The 21,014-nt window shown below is 43.9% G+C and overlaps 1 protein-coding gene across 1 annotated transcript in view; it reads right to left on the bottom strand.

Annotated features, from left to right (window-relative positions):
• Nucleotides 1-21,014, bottom strand: part of CD164L2 (CD164 molecule like 2) — a 212,754-nt gene that overhangs the window by 71,618 nt on the left and 120,122 nt on the right. Inside the window, exon 4 of the mRNA XM_073670617.1 lies at nucleotides 3,165-3,309. Coding sequence (XP_073526718.1) covers nucleotides 3,165-3,309 — 145 coding nt within the window. The remainder of the gene's footprint in view (nucleotides 1-3,164; nucleotides 3,310-21,014) is intronic.

Raw genomic sequence — 21,014 nt, 5'->3', positions numbered from 1 at the left:
AGTAACAGTGCCTCAAATTTTCAGTACCTACAGATTGTCCCCCATACATCCTACCAAAATATCTTCTTCCTTGTTTCAGAGTCTCAACAAAAAGTGAAGTTGAACAGTTGATAAGAATACACTGAGAGGCAATTTCTCGGATCAAGAGAAATTTGATAGACTGCAAATTCGCGAATCGTGACAGTGAGTAATGTACATACAATCAGGATTGCCCTCTACTTCCATCAAGAGGAGTCAGTTAGATGACCTCAAGTATGCGATTTACATTCTTGCAATAAAGTACCTCTCTCCATAGAACAATGAGATAGGTGGATCAGAATTTAGTCGGTAAATAGCATGCTTGCAGTCCACTCATACTGAAAATAAACATAAACCATAACAGTGTCACGATTTGGCAAACTATAGGCAAATACAATGACCGCAGAAATTTCACTTGGGCCTGGAGAACCCCTTTAAGGCTCCCACACACATAATTTGGTCAACAGTTGAACCACTGACACCCCCATGCACAGGAATGTTTATCTCGTGGAGAATAAAAGGATCAGCATTGGAAGTCAAACAGGCTGGATCCTTCTCTCCCTCAACATCATCTGTCAAAGGAGAGTCAAGAGGTCCCAATACACCTTAGACTTTTGGCTGATCCTGCTGATATCGGCAGGTTCTGCCAACTTTAGTCTAATATTCATTAGGGTCTCTAGGTATGAGTTAAATTATATGTTATTCTGTAATGTCTCATTTTGTTTGTACATGTCCCCTCTGATTTGTAAAGTGCTGTGGAATATATTGGCGCTATTGAAATAAAATTATTATTATGTTAATATGGGAAAGAACTGCAAAGGAGAAAACTATGTGTATCAAATCATAATAAGATTAAGGCTCTTTGTACCTATTCCGTGCAGCCATTTTTGGCGGCAGGCGGACTGTAACGTTGCACTCTAGGTTGTGCACATCTGTCACCAGGACAGAGTGTCTATAATGGCAATTATGTTTATTTTACGTAGAGACACATGTGGCGCCCAGGGGATGGGGACTACTCGGCGCCCGGGCCTTAATGCCTGGTCTTGGAGGGGATGTCGCGGTGGTCGGCTCCCGGGCCCATACCCTGGGGTCTCTCTTAAAAAAGGGGAAATTGAAATGTCAAAGTTCGTGACGCCACCTGTGGTGTCTGGTGAGGATCACCAGCGCTACGGCAGTCCACTGAGGCCGGTGTTAGGGCAGCTTTGATGGTGTAGCTCCCCACAGGTGGAGCTAGGCCTCAGGGCAGCGATGTTTGACGAGGTGCACGATATGGCGGTGACCCAGCCGGGTCACAGGAAGAACATTGGACACACACACACGGTTTGCTTCTGTACCTTTTACTGGTGGAAATGCAGGTACCATCCGGAGCACTGTAGGGTGAAGGGTGCACTGCAGGACTCTCCCCAGTGAGCAGGTATAGGGCCTCCTGTTTCTTCGCCGCTTAGTGTTAGTCTCTGGCCTGCCTGGAGCTAGGCCTAACTTAGTCTCTGTTCTGCACCGGCTGATCCTGTGGTAGGGCCTTCTGTTGGAGTACACACTCCCTGGTATATGGGGGCTCGGTAACTCCTGACCCTGGTATAACAGTCAGCGTTTGGTATTCCTGGGACATGTAGTTCGCCAGGGGTTCTGGTTGTCTTCTGCTGGGTGTAAAGAATCCCTGCAGACTCGGACACAGTGTCCGGTATATGGTTTCTGGGGTGAGCTGGTAAGGCTCCTCTGCCCCCAATGCTACTCACTCCTCTAGCCTTCGGCCTACTAGGGCCCTCACACTGGCAGTTAGGTGGCTGCCTCTTCTGCTGTTCTCTGAGCGTCAGCAACGCTTCTAGCTCACTTAACTCGAGCTGCTTGAGTCTGACTGAGCTCCACTGCAGACTGACCTGTTTCTCTGTGTCTCACTCTGCAGGAACTGGCTGTGGACTGCAGACTTTTCTGTCTCCACTATCTTCCTGAGGAGAACTCACTCACAGACTCTCTCCTTCTGTGTCTGAGCAGAAAACTGCTGAATCACTCCACCTTCCCTATTTATATCCCTATCCAGGCTCCCTCTGGTGGTCTGAGGTGGAAGGTGGAGGTGTGTGTATGCTGTGAGGACCTCTTGTGGAGAAAACCTGAAATGCACCCCTCCAGGATCTGTGGCTCCATGCACAGCAGGGCGTCACACACATTTTATTAATCAATTACAGTAGTCATTTTCACACATGTGGCATAAGGAAGTGCAGTCAATTTTCATAGTCACTTTTGAATTAACTCAGTAAATATGGTAAAAATGTCCCTTTGGTATTGGTAGAATATGCTGACATAATAAAAATTAGTCATCCAATTAGTAATCTAGATAATGAAAGCTGAAACAGTTGTATTTCACGATGTCACAATGGCCACCATGACTGAAAAAAAATGACAATATATCAGTAATTAAAATATAAAAATTAAAAAAACACTGTCTGCACTAACATCTAATTCACTAATGTGTACCCATTTTTAAGTTCTGGTACAAATTTGTGTTTAAAGCATGTTTCCACTACTATGATATTGATGACCTATTAGATCAGCTATTAGCTCTGGCGGTGGCCATATGTAAATGATGTACAGTCACAATATTTAGTAGCCTCTCCTGGGTACTGCAGATCATTTCTGAACTTGACGACTTATGTTAAGGATAGATTATCAATATCATAGTAGAGGAAAAACTTTTTAAATTCCAAACCCAAATCTGTTTTCAATCTAGAGGGTCCAGCTGCTAATTCAAGAAAAACATATAACGTCAATAATTCAGTGCTGTGTTTGGCACTTTGGCGCTGTTCCTTGCCTGCAACCACTCTAACAGCCAAGCAGAACGACTGACTCAATTAAAGTTATCAATGAGGTAATAGTAATTTACAAACATTTGAGATGTTGGAGTTGGAAGTTGAGTTGCGTTGGCCTAAATCTGTTGACAATAAGATGACAATATGAACGGGGCTTTGTATGGATTTGGTTCATAAAACAGTAACAACAATTTGAGAGAGGCACAGAAAAAAAAAGAAAACCTGTTCCAGAATCAGTAGAGCAGCACCAATTGGATGAGGTGCTCAGATTAAATTAAAAAATCCAGTGAAAGGTCCTCTTTAAATATTGTTTTGCAAAAGAGAAACAAATAAATTACTCACATGGTCTGGTAGTCTCTGTCAGGTCCACGTAAGTGTTTCAGAACTACATATCCAACAGTCTCTAAAAGTATTACCAAGACCCCTCCTCCAATGAAACTGCCAGTGTGGAAAACTGGGGGGGACTTTGCGTTAGACTCAGGGGAACCTGAGAAATAGAAATATTATTTATTATCACAAGTACTATTTCTAATAAACATTTAGTTATTCAGACATTCAAATTTGCAATGGCTTCCAGTCCACAGACACAGTTAATATTTATGGCGTAAATATATATGTTAACTACAACAGTACAACTTGGGAGAGCATGTCCTTTCACTTTTCAGAGGCGCTTTTGAAAAAGAAAGCCGCAAGTTGCTATCTGTATGACATATGATAAAACTCCACCAATATGTTCACAAATGCTAGTAATCCATCAGCTTTATTGCAAGTCACAAACAGATCACTTTACTGTGTGGCCACAACAAAGTGATGGGGCATGTTTACATGATTTTTTCTTCTCTTAAAAGTTGTGTAATGTTTTAAAACCCAGACACATTTTGTGAATGAGATTTTTATAGACCTGTTCATTATGATTTAACATTTAACCATTGTGGTAAAATCTGATGTTGGAAACCACCCCACAAATGATAGCCATTAAAGAATTAATCCTAGCTCAGTTTTTCACGGCTGAGACAGGAATAACAGTGTCAAAGTAGGGGCGGGTTGGGCCTTCCGGATTTAAGGTTACATTATCTGTCTACTCATATGTCAAGACTATTAGATTGGTGTATATTTGCCTTTCTGAAGCTGTGGGTGCCAATATAGCAAAGTTTTTTAGTGATCGCTTTATAGGCCTTATTCTGGTTTTTCAACATTAACTCTCCCACATTGAGATCTTATCCTACTATTAGTACCACGTTTCATTGCTGCTCCAATTTAGAGATGCGTAAATTACTCCTACCCATCCCATCATCTCTTTCTCCTATTATTCGTTCTCCCGAGTTTCCTCCAAGTTTAACAAGATCCAGTGTTTCAACTCTGGATTTTTAGGGGGAAGTTTAAAGCTAATCAGATTGGTGTGGACCTGCATTGGCCTTCCATAGAGGCATTACAAGGAATAGTGGAACCTGCCTCTTTACAAACCTAGCACTCACTCAAACTTAGCCATTTTCTTTACTCCCTTTCAAATTATGCTCATTATGTACATAAACCTACTGAATTTGAGACCCTTTGTGTCAGTGAAGGTATAATCCACCATACATTATCTATCATCTATTCGTTTCTTGTTAATCCAAAAGATCAGCCACCTCCTGGATTATTGACCAAGTGGGAGGATGATTTGGGCATTTCTCTTTCACCCGATCAAAGGGTTAAGGTACTCTGTCCTTGGCTCATAAATCATCAATAATCTCACGTTTGTAAGAATAAAATTATTAATTCTTGTCCAGATGGTATAGGGTTCCAACTAAATAAAATGTTCCCCTCCAATGATACTATGTGTTGGAGATGTAGATGTCATGAGGGCAATTTTTTCCATATCTTTTGGTCCTGCCCGGTAAAGTGAAAAGAATAATCAAGCTAGTCACTGGTCAAGCAGCAGAAATGGGCACTGAACGGTTTCTCCTTCAGCTTTGTGAAATTTCTGCATCCTCCTACAAATGCTCACTTTTAAGATTCTTGGTGATGGCGGCCAGAGCCTGCATTCCTCAACTTTGGAAGATGACAAATAGTTTGTCTCTGAGTTTCCAAGGTCAATGATTTAATGTATACAGAGAACCTGATGGCTTTTCTTTACAACAGTTATGATGCCTTCTACAAAACATGGTTCTACTGGATGGAGTTTCAACGCTCCAGAGAAAATGGAAATTTACTTGTCCCAGAATCTTCTCCTTGACTGCGTTTCTTGATTGTGGTTGGGTGGTTCCGTAGTACAGTCCCCTTACCAACCCTTCTCCCCCCCTTCAGTTTTTTTTCCTCCATCTTTCTTTCTTCTAATTTGTTTTACCTTGCTCTTATAAAGTGAAAACTTGAGAGAATAATTATACTGTTGAATAAACACACTTACCATACTACAGATGCCTTCTAAAATGTTGAGGGACAAGTTTATTACCCTTTAATTGATGTCATATGATAATATGATACACCAACAAGTTATCCTCATTATATATATATATATATATATATATATATATATATATATATCGGGCCATAAAGCAAAGATTTCTAAGCATCACCAAGAGAGAAAACTTTACACAAGGGCCAAGTGTTGTTAAAATATCCAATTTTTATTAATGAATATATAAAAACAATAAGAAGAAATATATAAAAAATGTCTTAAAAAGTGAGACACACTACTAATAAGGCACTAGGTGGGTATAACCGGGTATAGTGCAAAATGGGTATGTACTTAATAGCCAACTGGCACTGTATTAATTTATCTTTTTTTGTGTCTATCATTCAAGGATAAGGACATATATTAATAAGTGCATAACAGTTTATATCTAAACATCATGTGAATGCTCGTAAGCCTATGATGAGCAATATTGCATAAGGGACCATCATCTGGATTATACAGTTATTGCATTAAATTTTGTATATATATCAATCAAGTAACAATAAATGAAACATAATTTTACATATTGGCTTTCAACAGGATATAGGCACATAGCCACATATACAGTACAGACCAAAAGTTTGGACACACCTTCTCATTTAAAGATTTTTCTGTATTTTCATGACTTTGAAAATTGTACATTCACATTGAAGGCATCAAAACTATGAATTAACACATGTGGAATTATATAGTTAACAAAAAAAGTGTGAAACAACTGAAAATATGTCTTATATTCTAGGTTCTTCAAAGTAGCCACCTTTTGCTTTGATGACTGCTTTGCACACTCTTGGCATTCTCTTGATGAGCTTCAAGAGGTAGTCACCGGAAATGGTTTTCACTTCACAGGTGTGCCCTGTCAGATTTAATAAGTGGGATTTCGTGCCTTATAAATGGGGTTGGGACCATCAGTTGTGTTATACAGAAGTCAGGTAGATACACAGCTGATAGTCCTACTGAATAGACTGTTAGAATTTGTATTATGGCAAGAAAAAAGCAGCTAAGTAAAGAAAAACGAGTGGCCATCATTACTTTAAGAAATGAAGGTCAGTCAGTCTGAAAAATTGGGAAAACTTTGAGAGTGTCCCCAAGTGCAGTTGCAAAAACCATCAAGCGCTACAAAGAAACTGGCTCACATGAGGACAGCCCCAGGAAAGGAAGACCAAGAGTCACCTCTGCTTCTGAGGATAAGTTTATCCACGTCACCAGCCTCAGAAATCGCAGGTTAACAGCAGCTCAGATTAGAGACCAGGTCAATGCCACACAGAGTTCTAGCAGCAGACACATCTCTACAACAACTGTTAAGAGAAGACTTCGTGCAGCAGGCCTTCATGGTAAAATAGCTGCTAGGAAACCACTGCTAAGGACAGGCAAAAAGCAGAAGAGACTTGTTTGGGCTAAAGAACACAAGGAATGGACATTAGACCAGTGGAAATCTGTGCTTTGGTCTGATGAGTCCAAATTTGGGATCTTTGGTTCCAACCACCGTGTCTTTGTGCAACGCACAAAAGGTGAACGGATGGACTCTACATGCCTGGTTCCCACCGTGAAGCATGGAGGAGGAGGTGTGATGGTGTGGGGGTGCTTTGCTGGTGACACTGTTGGGCATTTATTCAAAATTGAAGGCATACTGAACCAGCATGGCTACCACAGCATCTTGCAGCGGCATGCTATTCCATCTCGTTTGCGTTTAGTTGGACCATCATTTATTTTTCAACAGGACAATGACCTCAAACACACCTCCAGGCTGTGTAAGGGCTATTTGACCAAGAAGGAGAGTGATGGGGTGCTACGCCAGATGACCTGGCCTCCACAGTCACCAGACCTAAACCCAATCGAGATGGTTTGGGGTGGGCTGGACTGCAGAGTGAAGGCAAAAGGGCCAACAAGTGCTAAGCATCTCTGGGAACTCCTTCAAGATTGTCGGAAGACCATTTTCGGTGACTACCTCTTGAAGCTCATCAGAATGTCAAGAGTGTGCAAAGCAGTCATCAAAGCAAAAGGTGGCTACTTTGAAGAACCTAGACTATAAGACATATTTTCAGTTGTTTCACACTTTTTTGTTAAGTATATAATTCCACATATGTTAATTCATAGTTTTGATGCCTTCAGCGTGAATGTATAATTTTCATAGTCATGAAAATACAGAAAAATCTTTAAATGAGAAGGTGTGTCCAAACTTTTGGTGTGTACTGTATATTGGGGGGCTGTTGTGGATATACTGAATAGACAGCTGTGGTGACCATCATACCGTGTAGGGGAGGAGGGGGGGTACAGTTTGGAGAGGACAACATGGTGGGCAGTATGAGGGCATAGTGTGAAGAGGGGGCACAGAATGGATTTGGAGTGGGGGCAGCATGAAATGTGGGCACAGTATGGAGAGTGGTTAGCCTGGCAGGGGACAGTGTGAAGTTATAGAGCGTGTAAGGGAAAACAATGGAGAGGGCACAGCCAAGGTATAGAACGTGTTTCATAAGGGCAGATGGTGTGGCAGTTATAGCTAATAATGTCTGACAGTGTGGTGATTATAGCTCATAAGGGCATACAGTGTGGAGGTCTTATACCGTAGGAGGCTTATTTAGGGCATAATATGGACAGATATATTTATGAAGAAGGCATTTTAATAACACTTTTATCCTTCAGGTCACGGTGTTTGGATTTGCTGCAGACGAGCGGAGAACAGGGAATTCTGCAGAGAAGAGCTGTGGATGTGAAAAGTCATCATGGCATCTGGATAAGATGGAGACGAAAACAAAGAAATGACACAGAGAAGATGTCACCTATAAGGTACCTGGATGTAAATGTTTACTTGTTGATACTGATTACATCTGACCAGTACTGTGGTTCATGTCTGGTCCACAGTCTGATAATGACTGATAACAAAAACTCCCAGCATCTCCTTACCATTGTTAACCCCTTTCCGACCATGTCAGTAATAGTAAGTAGCTGTGCCATGGGACTTATGGACCAGCTATGTACTATTACACATAATGCGATCGTGCCTGTACACAAGCGGTGCGGGGCGATCGCCGCCGGGTGTCAGCTGATTGTCACAGCTGACACCCAGTGCTATGTGCAGGGAGCGGACCCGCACAGCTCCCTGCATATTAACCCCCGCAATGCTGCAATCGAAGTCGATCGCAGCATTGCGGGGACAAGGGGGGAGGTAAGCGCCGGTACTCACCTCCTTTCCGGCCTCCAGCGATGTCTGCGGCGGCTCCCAGATGTTGTCATGATGACCCGATGTCATCATGACAACATCCGGGTCACCAGGAGGCAGGACGTTACTTTGGTCATGGGCAGTGCATGACCAAAGTAATGTCTCCCTGTGTGCAGCGCTGACAAGCTGCATGGCATAGGGAGCTGCTGCTCTCTATGCTATACAACCGATCAGGCTGCAAAAGGTGAAAGTCCCATAGTGGGACAATGTGTAAAAGTAAAAAAAAGGGTAGGAAAGTGAAGAAAAAAAAAAATTGTTAAAAATATTAAAAAAAAATGAAAAAAATAATCCCCAAAAAATAAAAGTATATTGTACCCATATTTATTTATTCTTAAAAAAAAAAAAAAAAAACTAATAAAAGTACACATATTTGGTATCGCCGCATCTGGAACGACCTAACTTATAAAACTGTCCCACTAGTTAACCCCTTTAGTGAACAAGGTAAAAAAAAAAAAAAAAACAAAGCAAAAAACAAATGCTTTATCATCATACCACCAAACAAAAAATGGAATAACACGCGATCAAAAAGACGAATGTAAATAAAAATGGTACCGCTGAAAACATCATCTTGTCCCGCAAAAAACAAGCCGCCATACAGCTCCATCACCCGAAAAATAAAAAACTTATAGCTCTCAGAATGAAGCGATACAAAAAAAATCTTTTTTCTAGAAAATAGTTTTTATTGTGTAAAAGCGCCAAAACGTAAAAAAATTATATAAATGTGGTACCGCTGTAAACGTACTGTCTAGAAGAATAAAGATGCCTTATCAATTTTACCACACGCAGAGCGGCATAAAAAAATCCCCCCCAAAAAATTCCGGAACTGCTGTTTTTTATTTATTTTGCCTCCCATAAATTGGAATAGAAAGCGATCAAAAAAATGTCACGTGCCCGAATATGGTATCAATAAAAACGTCAACTTGTCCTGCAAAAAACAAGCCATCACATGACTCTGTGGGCCAAAATATGGAAAAATTATAGCTCTCAAAATATGGCGATACAAAAACTAGTGTTTGCAAAAAAAAGCGTCTTTTAGTGTGTGACAGCTGTCAATCATAAAAACCTGATATGAATCTGGTATCGCTGTAATCTCACCGATTCGAAGAATAAAATCGTCGAATCACTTATACCACACGAGGAACGGTATAAAAAAATAAACTTTAGCGTTAGGGTTGTGCTAGGGTTAGGGTTGTATTAGGGTTGGGGTTATGGTTGGGCTAGGGTTGGGGTTAGGGTTGTGCTAGGGTTATGGTTGGGCTAGGGTTAGGGTTGAGCTAGGGTTAGGGTTGGGCTAGGGTTGTATTAGGGTTGGGGTTAGGGTTGGGCTAGGGTTGGGATTAGGGTTGTGCTAGGGTTATGGTTGGGCTAGGGTTAGGGTTGAGCTAGGGTTAAGGTTGAGCTAGGGTTAGGGTCTGGCTAGGGTTGGGGTGAGGGTTGGGATTTTCTCAAAAGTAAAGAAAAAAATATGATGACGATATAGCGACCAGTGTTGAGCACAAGTGCTCGCTACTTGAGTTTGCATCTGGTGCTCGGGTATGCACTGAGTATCGCGGGTGTTCGAGTGACATGCTCGAGTCTCTGCCCCATATGAAATTTACTGAACAGAAAAAACATTTCTCTAATTTAGCAAACAAGGCGTTCTCCCTTAATCTTTGTAACACAACCCGGACATGTTCCTGGTGAGAACCCAAATCTGGAGAATAAATTAGAATATCATCCAGGTAAATCACAACATATCTTCCAATGCAATCAGAGAAAATATCATTCATAAAATTTTGAAACACAGCCGGTGGATTGGACAACCCGAGTCGCATGATAAAGTTTTCAAACAGACCCTCGGACGTTAAAAACGCCATTTTCCACTCATCGCCCTCCCGGATGCGTATCAAATTGTAAACACCTCTAAGATCAAGCTTAAAGAACACCCTGGCCCCAAGAAGCTGATTATATAGGTTGGGGATGAGTGGAAGTGGGTAAGTATTTTTAATTGTGATTTTGTTTAGTTCCCGGAAATCAAGGCAAGGATGGAGACACCCCTATCTTTCTTTTTTACGAAGAAAAATCCGGCAGCTACCAGAGAGGAAGTAGGACGGATATGACCCCTTTGTTATGCACACGCCCGGGCTAAGCGGCGTGTGCGTGTGATTGGTAGTGATTCCACTGGACCGTGCCGGAGAGTGAATGCCTGGAGGGGCGTGACTAAGTATTCACCCGATCCGACCAGGGTCGCACGACGGCATACGACGCCAGTGCACCAAGGAGGAACCGAGCAGAGGGACCAGGTGCTACTCCAGGACAGACCCCGGACACGGCTGTTGACCCACACAGGGGAATACAGGAACAGGCTGGTAGGCTGGCACACAGACTGGAGGGTATAGGCAGGCACGACTGGTATGCAGGCAGGCGGGTATGCAGGCAGGGGGGTAAAGGCAAGCACAGCTAGAGTGCAGACAGGGAGGCACTAGCAGGTAGGAACACAGGCGGGATAGGACCCAGTACACACCGGGACTCAGGAACAATACAGGCAGAGGGTTACAGGCAAGCACAGCTAGAGTGCAGACAAGGCTGAGCAGGGAGGACAGGGCTCTGTTCACACGGAACAGACAGGAAGGGAAAGACAGAGCCAGATACTCACACAGTACTTGCACAGACAACAAGCAGGAGTTAGGTACGAGTTCAGACTCTGCAGAAAAAGGAAGGGAACGGACATAGAGGCAAAACAGGTAAAGGACAGGAGAGAGTTCAGACTGGAACTGAGTGTACGGAGGAGACCGACACTGCAGAGGGATACAGGAGCGGGTCTGGGAATACGGCCCCCAGAGAGGCAGAACGAACAGGCAAGGAGCGTGTTCAGACAGGTCAGACAAGATACAGGAACAGGTCTAGGTAATCGGCCCCTAGAAGGCAGGAGGAACAGGCTAGGAGCGTGTTCAGACAGGACAGACAAGAGAACACAGAAAGGACTCAGTTCAGACACGGGAACTAATACCGAAAAGCAGGAGACATACAGGACTCAGTTCAGACACGGGAGCTGATACCGCAAAGCAGGAGACATACAGGACTCAGTTCAGACACGGGAGCTGATACCGCAAAGCAGGAGACATACAGGACACAGTTCAGACACGGGAACTGATACAAAAAGCAGGAGACAAGAGACGGGACCTGGCACCTTCAGAGTGCAAGCACACACTGAAGGAAACACTATGCTCAGGCAGGGATAGAAGGGAGCTGCTGAGCTATATACCAAGTGACAGACAGCAATAGGCTGAGGACGCACAAGGGGTGTGACCCACAGCAGGTACAAAAGGCAGGAAGTGATCGGGCGCCGCCCTTAAGCAGCAGAAACAGACACAAACAGACAGCATGGAGGGAAGCCAGAGAGACATTCTGGACAGGAGATCAAGTGCGCCCTCTTGCACAGTGGGAGATGGACCACCATGCAAGGACGCCGCCAGGTATGTTACACCCTTCGTCAGCTTTTGTTAACATATTCCTTCATGGTGGCCCGTTCCAGCCCAGACGAATTGTAAAGGCGCGCCTTAGGCAATTTGCCACTAGACATAAGATCAATAGCACAATCATAAGGATGATGGGGAGGTAGTATCTCCGCCTGTTTTTCCGAGAACACATCTCCGAAGTCCTTCAGGTACCCCGGCAGACCCTTCAGACTAGCGGAGCATATTTGTACAGTCTTTAAACATTTCTTGCAACAATTGGAGCTCCATTTAACAATCTCCCACTGACACCAATCAATAACATAATTGTGACTCTGCAGTCATGGAAGCCCCAATATCAACCCAGCAGGCAAATTATACAACACAAAACATGAGATGGATTCAGAGTGGAGAGCTCCTACTTGAAGCGCGAAATCCACCGTTACCTTCTTGACCAACTTCCGGGATAATGGTGTCTTGCCAAGGGAAAAGATTTTAATTGGTCTTTTTAAATTAACTGTCCCTAACCCTAACTTCAGAACCAGTCCCGAATCGATAAAATTAATGGCAGACCCACAGTCAATGAACGCCAATGTTGATAACACCTGTTTCTCGAAAGATAACACTGTATTTATCAGTACTTTAGTAGAGGAAGAAAAAGGTACCTGGGAGTCTGGGTGACCTCCTTGGCCGTCACCCAGACTCAGACGTTCTCCTGACAGTTTGCTAGTCTGAGAGCGAGCGGGGCAGTTCTTGAGAGTGTCCAGAGAGACCACAGTACAGACAGAGTCCGAGATCTTGTCTATGTCTTTTCTCCACAACACGAAGACTTGGAACTCTAATCCCCAATGGCTCCACCTCCGTTAAATGGACCTGCTCAAGGGAAATATAACGGGCAGCCTGCTGTTCATCACGTCTCACAGATTCTACGGTCCATTCGTATGGCCTAGATCATGGCCTCCACCAGAGAACAAAGGGCGTCATGAAGGACCAGGGCATCCTTAAGGGTTTCGGAAAGGCCTTTGTGGAAGAGCTGCATCGTTCCACAGAACTGCAGTGGACCACTGCCAGAACTCAGTACAGTAGTCCTCTGCTGTGTGACCCCCTTGTGCCAGGTTCATGGTCTTAGCCTCAGCGACCTGGATCCTGTTAGGTTCGTCATATATCAGTCCTAAGCTGTCAAAGGAGGCGTCAGCAGAAAAACGTTCTGGGGCTTGTGGGAACAAGGAAAATGCCCAGGTCTGAGGGCCCCCTCACAGTAGGGACATGATTATTCCCATGGAACTCCTACCTTGACGATTGGGGGCGCAGGGCAAAAAATAAGCTACAGCTCTCCCTGAAGACCCTAAACTGGTCTTTCTCTCTTGAAAATTTATCAGGGAGGGCTATTACATGTTTGGGAGAGACCAACTGTACATCAGAGGGTACTGACGTCACAGCCACTGCCGGCAGTGAAGGGCTATAGGAGGTCTTCATTAAATTAGCTATCTGACCCTGCAACTGACATTGTGATGACTCCAGACTCTGGCATTCCTTAGCCAGATCCTGAGTCATCAGCTTCAGATTCACCATCTGGTCACAGATCATGTGAACAATCTCCATACAGGCGAAAAAGAAAAAAGTATGGGTCAGACGTAATTTGGCGCTGAGCCACTATTCACGGCCGGGCCGTGAGACGGGATAGTCAAGGAGTCTGAAGTCAAAAGCTAGGAGGGTACGACATAACAGGGGAAGAGACAAAGGCATAGTCAGATAACGTTCCATAAGTCAGAATACCAGGAGGATAGAGAATCAGAGCAGAAGGGGTTAAACAGACGCGTGGTCAGAACAAGGTCTAGGGTCAGGCAACAGAAGATCAATACACAGAACACTAGGCACACAGAAACAAACCTCACACAAGCTGAATGTACATCTGGCAGAGGTCTTGAAGAGAAAGCCCTGTTAAGTAGCCTGCCAGTGATCTGGAACAATGAACACCTGGAGGTAGCCAGTGCCTCCTAATCCCAGATTGGACAGCCAAGCTGTCACTAAACACACTGAAAGCTTCAGCACGCCCCTGTACTAGATTGGATGGCCAAGCTGTCAATCAACGTACTGACAGCTTCAGCACGCCCCTGTAACAGACTGGATGGATGAGCTATCAGTAACTGCATCCCTGACACACTGAGGGGTGTGACCGTGACAGCAGCTACTTAGAAAAACCCATGGTTGCTGTTTTTTGGCATAAGTTTAGAGGAAGCTGGGTTCTTATAAAGCTGGGAAATTTGCATCAATTGGCCTTTCCTAACAATGATAGTGAACAAGCCATAACCCTAACAGGCTAATTAAGTCTGAAACCTTGGTCAAAGTTATCTAAGCACACAAATCTGATGTAACCACATGATCTTTATGGGGTTGCCTTTCCTTTCTCCTTACTTGTTCGTTCTCTATCTCCACTGTTTCATTTTCCTTCACGACAACCCAGCTCAGTACTACAGTCCAGTTAACAATAGTCCTATTCTCAACCCGCTTTCCCCTGAAGGGAACTATGTTGCCAGTATAGCCGGTAATTAACTTTTCTGTCACTGATGCTCTGGAACTCCCACCCGGGGCACTCTCTCTCTTCAAAACAACATATTACCCAGAGGGTAAATAGACTCAATATAAGGGATGTATTAAAAACTAACCTTTATTAATTTCATTTAAAAGTTGTCTGTATTTAAAACTACTGAAGTGGACCTGTCTTTTATCCTTATATCCTTGCTAAAAAACACTCAAATATAACTCCCCTGACCAGTTTCGCCTCAACAGGCTATGCAGGGGGCCAGAGCTATGAAGCCTGCATAGGCGAAACTGGTCAGGGGAGCTATATTTTAGTGCTTTAGTTTCTGAAGTGTCACCTGTCAGGATGGAAATGAAATAGATATATCTATAATAAGTTACTTAGATGCTTGGACTGCAGCCATGATTGAATTAAGGAAATAATCCCATATAAAGAGATGTTGATTATCTGTAACTGATTATAGAGATGTACCAATGCTGTGAAACCCTCCTACATAAGAATAAGACAGGTCCACTTCAATAGTTTTAAATACAGACCACTTTTAAATGAAATTAATAAATGTTAGTTTTAAATACATCCTTTACATTGGGTCTATTTACCCTCTGAGTAATATGTTGTTTTGAATTTTTCATACCTGAAGGGTAGTTCACACTTTGGATTTTTACTCTCTCTCTTCCTTCTCACTTTCTCTGTCCTGTATTGGCCCATTACCTCTCTGAGTTGTAAACTCAGAGTGGTACTACTAAGCGTTCTCTCCTGGGACCTGTCTCCAATTAAACACTCTGCCATTCCATCGGTTCTTCTTTCCTCTTTGCTTCATTTCATGCTAACCACCTTGTTGGTCTCTCTTCACTTCAGGACACCCACGTCATGCGGCACTAATACTGTCAAGACCTTGGGCTTGGGTCTACTTCAGACGCACACTGGGCCCTAACTAACATTGTGACAGGAAACTGACTCTGTCCATTCGCATTAGGTCCTCTCACTTTGGGCTAGTCCCAATCATTAAATCAAGCTCTCCCTACTGTTAAGCAGAACACAATAGCGATATTCATCCCTGAAGTCTTATATTTTAAATGTCAGACCCAAGGATGGTCATGGAAGCTAATATAACTTAACTATAATGTGGGCCATTTGGTTTCAATTAAGGTGTCCAGTATTTGGTGGATATACAAATGGAAACTAAACAGACCCAATTATATATAAAGGGATATGTCTGATGGTTTTTACATCTGTCATGTAACAAAGACAGTTTGCAACAAAACTGATGGTGGTTCTGGTCCCATATTCCTTTACGGATAGTGGTTCTGGTGATATATTCATGTATGAATGGTGATTATTTTGATGTACTCATGTAGTGATGGATGTTCTGGTGATGTATTCATCACCAGAATTATCATCCATACATGAATGCGAAACATAAATCCTCATCAGTACATAAATGGAACACCAAAGCCATCAATAGTACATAAATATGGCATCACAACTTCATCAATAAATAGGTCACTAGAACCACCATCAGTACATGAAAACGGCACCATAACCACTATCAGTACATGAATGCATCACTAGAACCACTATCAGTACATGAATGCATCACCAGAACCATAATCAGTACATGAATACATTACAATAACCACTATCAGTACATGAATACATCACCAGAACCACCATAAGTACATGATTACTTCACCAAGCTAAGTACAGCAATCAGTTGTAATTAGAGATGAGCGTTGTTCTACTCGAACTGTTCGCCAATCTCAAATTCGAGCTGTTTTGGGCGGTGTTCGAGCCGGTCGGCGAACACGAACAATTTGAGAAAAATTCGGCTGTTCGAGGTTATGTTCGATAACTGTTCGTGCACCAAAATCATAACTGGATTTTTTCTCAGTAATGATGAAAATTAATGTTAATACGCAGTTTGAGTGTACAGCGGGGCGGGGGGAGGGGCAGGGGATGGATCTCTGCAGGAACAATGAAGATCTCCATTTTTTTTTCTCTTTCCCGCATTTGCAGTGGGGAGGTGCAATCTGTCAGCCTATCAGCAGCGCACACACGGAGCGAAGTGCTTTTTTTCACACAAGCAAGGGCATGTGTGATTGGCAGTGTATGTCACATGTCCTTGCCCTATAAGACCAAGCCATTTTCCCCGTCGCCACCATTTTCTCACAGCTGCAGCTGCGTGTTAGACGGCACCGCTGTTGCTGTGTGCGCTATACCTTGTTAATTTCAAGCCAATTTTCGCACAAATATACAGATAGCTTGGGAGTAGGGAATAGTTGTGATTGCAGTCCTTTTAAGGACTAGGTTACAGCATTTCCTACGACTTTTATCAGGCAGGTCTGTGCTCTTAAATAGATAGATTGTGGGAGTAAAGACTAATTGTAATTGGAGTCCTTTTCAGGACTAGGTTACATCAGTTCCTATCAGTTTTTGCCAGGCAGGTCTGTGCCAGTGCTGTGCAAGTTTTTTTCACAGCATTTGGCTGAATCTAGCAAAGCTAATCCTTTTTGGCCTATTGCAGAGTGTGTTAGTCAGTGGAGTAGCCTATCTGTGTTGCAAGATATACCACCTGTGTATAGAATACCAATTTTTTTACTGCACCTAGTGAAGTAAAATCTTTTGGGCATAGCATCATTCTATTAGTCCATCTATACTGACCTCCATCAGGTTGCAAACTGAATATAATTTTTTTCTGCATCTAGCTCTGAAAAAATATTTGGGCTTCTAGCGGTGTGTGGGACTTGGTCTATTAGTCCATCTATACTGACCTCCATCAGGTTGCAAATTAAAAATATTTTTTTTCTGCATCTAGCTCTGAAAAAATATTTGGGCTTCTAGCAGTGTGTGGGACTTGGTCTATTAGTCCATCTATACTGACCTCCATCAGGTTGCAAATTAAAAATAATTTTTTTCTTCATTTATCTCTGAAAAAATATTTGGGCTTCTAGCAGCGTGTGGGACTTGTTCTATTAGTCCATCTATACTGACCTCCATCAGGTTGCAAATTAAAAATAATTTTTTTCTGCATCTAGCTCTGAAAAAATATTTGGGCTTCTAGCAGTGTGTGGGACTTGGTCTATTAGTCCATCTATACTGACCTCCATCAGGTTGCAAATTAAAAATAATTTTTTTCTTCATTTAGCTCTGAAAAAATATTTGGGCTTCTAGCAGTGTGTGGGACTTGTTCTATTAGTCCTTCTATACTGACGTCCAGCAGGTTGCAAATTGAATATAATTTTTTTCTGCATCTAGCTCTGAAAAAATATTTGGGCTTCTAGCGGTGTGTGGGACTTGGTCTATTAGTCCATCTATACTGACCTCCATCAGGTTGCAAATTAAAAATAATTTTTTTCTGCATCTAGCTCTGAAAAAATATTTGGGCTTCTAGCAGTGTGTGGGACTTGGTCTATTAGTCCATCTATACTGACCTCCATCAGGTTGCAAATTAAAAATAATTTTTTTCTGCATCTAGCTCTGAAAAAATATTTGGGCTTCTAGCAGTGTGTGGGACTTGGTCTATTAGTCCATCTATACTGACCTCCATCAGGTTGCAAATTAAAAATAATTTTTTTCTGCATCTAGCTCTGAAAAAATATTTGGGCTTCTAGCAGTGTGTGGGACTTGTTCTATTAGTCCTTCTATACTGACCTCCATCAGGTTGCAAATTAAAAATAATTTTTTTCTGCATCTAGCTCTGAAAAAATATTTGGGCTTCTAGCAGTGTGTGGGACTTGGTCTATTAGTCCATCTATACTGACCTCCATCAGGTTGCAAATTGAATAAAAAAATTTTCTGCATCTAGCTCTGAAAAAATATTTGGGCTTCTAGCGGTGTGTGGGACTTGGTCTATTAGTCCATCTATACTGACCTCCATCAGGTTGCAAATTAAAAATAATTTTTTTCTGCATCTAACCCAGCCAATAGTTTTGGCCTAATACCACAGTTTGGCCACTCAGCTCTGCTCGGTTACCATCCATTGTTTTTTTGTGCAAACAACTCCAGAGTTGTGAATTAGTTAACCACCAAAATGAGTGGAAAAAGGCCTGCTGCTGGTGGAAAGGGGAATAGGCGTGTTGGGAAGGGGAAAAAAGGTTGTGTCCGTGGGGTAGGTGCAGAAGAAAGACCATCTTCCAGCCAAACTAAAATGTCTACTTCTTTTAGCGGACAATGTGATAAGATCCCTTTTTCTTACTGTCAACCCACAGTCAGCCAAGAGATGAGGTCAGCAGAGGAGGTGGAGGAAGATGCTAGTGACGACGAGGTCAGGTTGCGCCTTCCTGGACAGAGACGTAGTACTGGAAGCACGTCAACAACTGCATCCTCAAACACAACTCTGCCTCTCACCACAAGTCGTGGTGGCTCTTCAGGTCGCATGGGTGCTAAGCCTTGCATAGCCTGGGCATTTTTTCAGATCGATAAAGATGACCCAACTCGTGTTATCTGTAACATTTGTCAGCAAAAGCTAAGTAGAGGCCAAAAAATACATAGTTTGAGTACTTCATGCATGAACCGGCACATGGACATGAAGCATAAGTTGCAGTGGGAAGCTCAGTGTGCTACAATGCGGTCTAGCCGGCCGGGCCAACCACCGTCTGCCATATCTTGTGCATCCGCGGCCTCTTCATCCTCTGTGACTGGGGGGACAGCAGTCACACCTGTTTTGGGGCGCAGACCTGCCACCTCTTTACCCGCAACAGCCAGCGTGATTGGCAGGTCATCATTTTCTTTGGAGGTGGTAACACCAGCTGGTCTTGAGCGCTGTCCGACATCGATAGCACCACCTTTGGATCAAGGCAACCTAACATGTCCGCCTGCATCTTCCTCACAGACCGGCAGTTTGCCGGGGACACCCTTATCAACCCCGTCTAAGCACAATAGCCAGCCCTCGGTCCCTCAGATGTGGACAAGTAAAAGACCATTTCCTCCTAGCCATGAGAAAGCTAAGAGGTTGAATTTCACCATCTGCAAGCTCTTGGCTACAGAAATGCTGCCTTTCCGCCTGGTGGACACAGAGGATTTTCGAGACCTTATGTCCGTCGCAGTGCCCCAGTACCAGATGCCCAGTCGGCACTACTTCTCAAAGAAAGGTGTGCCTGCGCTCCACCAGCATGTCGCACACAACATCACCGCTTCTTTGAGAAACTCTGTGTGTGACAGGGTGCATTTCACCACAGACACTTGGACGAGTAGGCATGGACAGGGGCGTTACATGTCGCTGACTGGGCACTGGGTAACTATGGTGACAGCAGGACAAGGGGCTGCTGTCCAAGTCTTGCCGTCCCCACGAGTTGTGCGTCAATCCTCTTTATGTCATTTTTCCTCCACTGCTTCTGCCTCCTCAACCTCCTCTCGGTCTTCCACCTGCACCCAAAGCCTGTCTGGTCATGCCACAAGCTTTCTAACTGCGCAGAAGGGATCCTGCACACCTCCTTACTATGCTGGCAGTAGGGCACAACGTCATCAGGCGGTTTTTACATTGAAATGTCTGGGAAATGTGAGTCACACAGCTGAGGAGTTGTGGTCAGCTCTGGAGAACCAATTTCATGAATGGTTGTCTCCACTGGACCTGAAACCAGGGAAGGCCGTGTGCGACAATGCTGCAAACCTGGGTGCGGCCCTTCGCCGGGGCAATGTCACACACGTGCCTTGTATGGCTCACGTGTTGAACCTGGTTGTCCAGCAATTTTTAGCCCACTATCCCAGACTAGATGGCCTTCTGCAGAGGGCACGGTCGCTGTGTGCTCACTTCCGCCGTTCGCATCCCGCAGCTCAGCGACTTACATCTCTACAGAAGTCGTTGGGCCTGCCACTTCACCGGCTAAAATGCGATGTGCCTACCCGGTGGAATTCAACTCTGCACATGTTGCAGCGACTGTGGCAGCACCGACAAGCCCTGGTGCAATACGTTCTGACGTATAGCCTGGGCCAACGAGATTCAGAGGTGGGGCAAATCACGCTGGAGGAGTGGTCTCAGATCAGGGACCTATGCACCCTTCTGCACAGTTTTGAAATGGCGACGAAGATGTTTAGTGCTGACGATGCCATTATCAGCATGACTATTCCGGTGATTTACATGCTGGAGCACATGTTAAACAGAATTCGGAGTCAGGTGGTGGCACAAGAGGAGGTGGAGGAAGTAGAGGAGGAGGAGTTGTATGCGGAAGGGCTAACATCTGCAAGGTCCAGACGGTCGGCAGCACCAAGGCGGCAGGCATGTGAGGGTGGGGAAGATGGTTTAACCAGGGCGCATGGTAGCAGCCAAACTAGTGAGGAAGGTGCAGGAGCCCAGGAAGAAGTGGAGGACGAACTGATGGAAGACTCATCAGATGAGGGAGACCTTGATCACATTTCTGTTGTGCGAGGTTGGGGGGAGAGGACAGAGGAAGGAAGCATGATTGTTACCTCGCCACCAACACAACAGGGACTTGGTGCTCCTGGATGCGCAACACACATGAGTGCCTTCTTGCTGCACTACCTGCAACATGACCCTCGAATTGTGAGAATTAGAAATAATCCTGACTACTGGGTTGCCACACTGTTAGATCCCCGGTACAAAAGTAAA

Source organism: Phyllobates terribilis, unplaced genomic scaffold (assembly GCF_046119375.1).
Source record: "Phyllobates terribilis strain yellow unplaced genomic scaffold, ASM4611937v1 Scaffold_2__4_contigs__length_985480577, whole genome shotgun sequence".
In the NCBI taxonomy this organism is placed as follows: Eukaryota; Metazoa; Chordata; class Amphibia; order Anura; family Dendrobatidae; genus Phyllobates; species Phyllobates terribilis.
The sequence above is the reverse complement of the archived record's forward strand: the minus strand, read 5'-3'. Positions and strand labels throughout refer to the sequence as shown.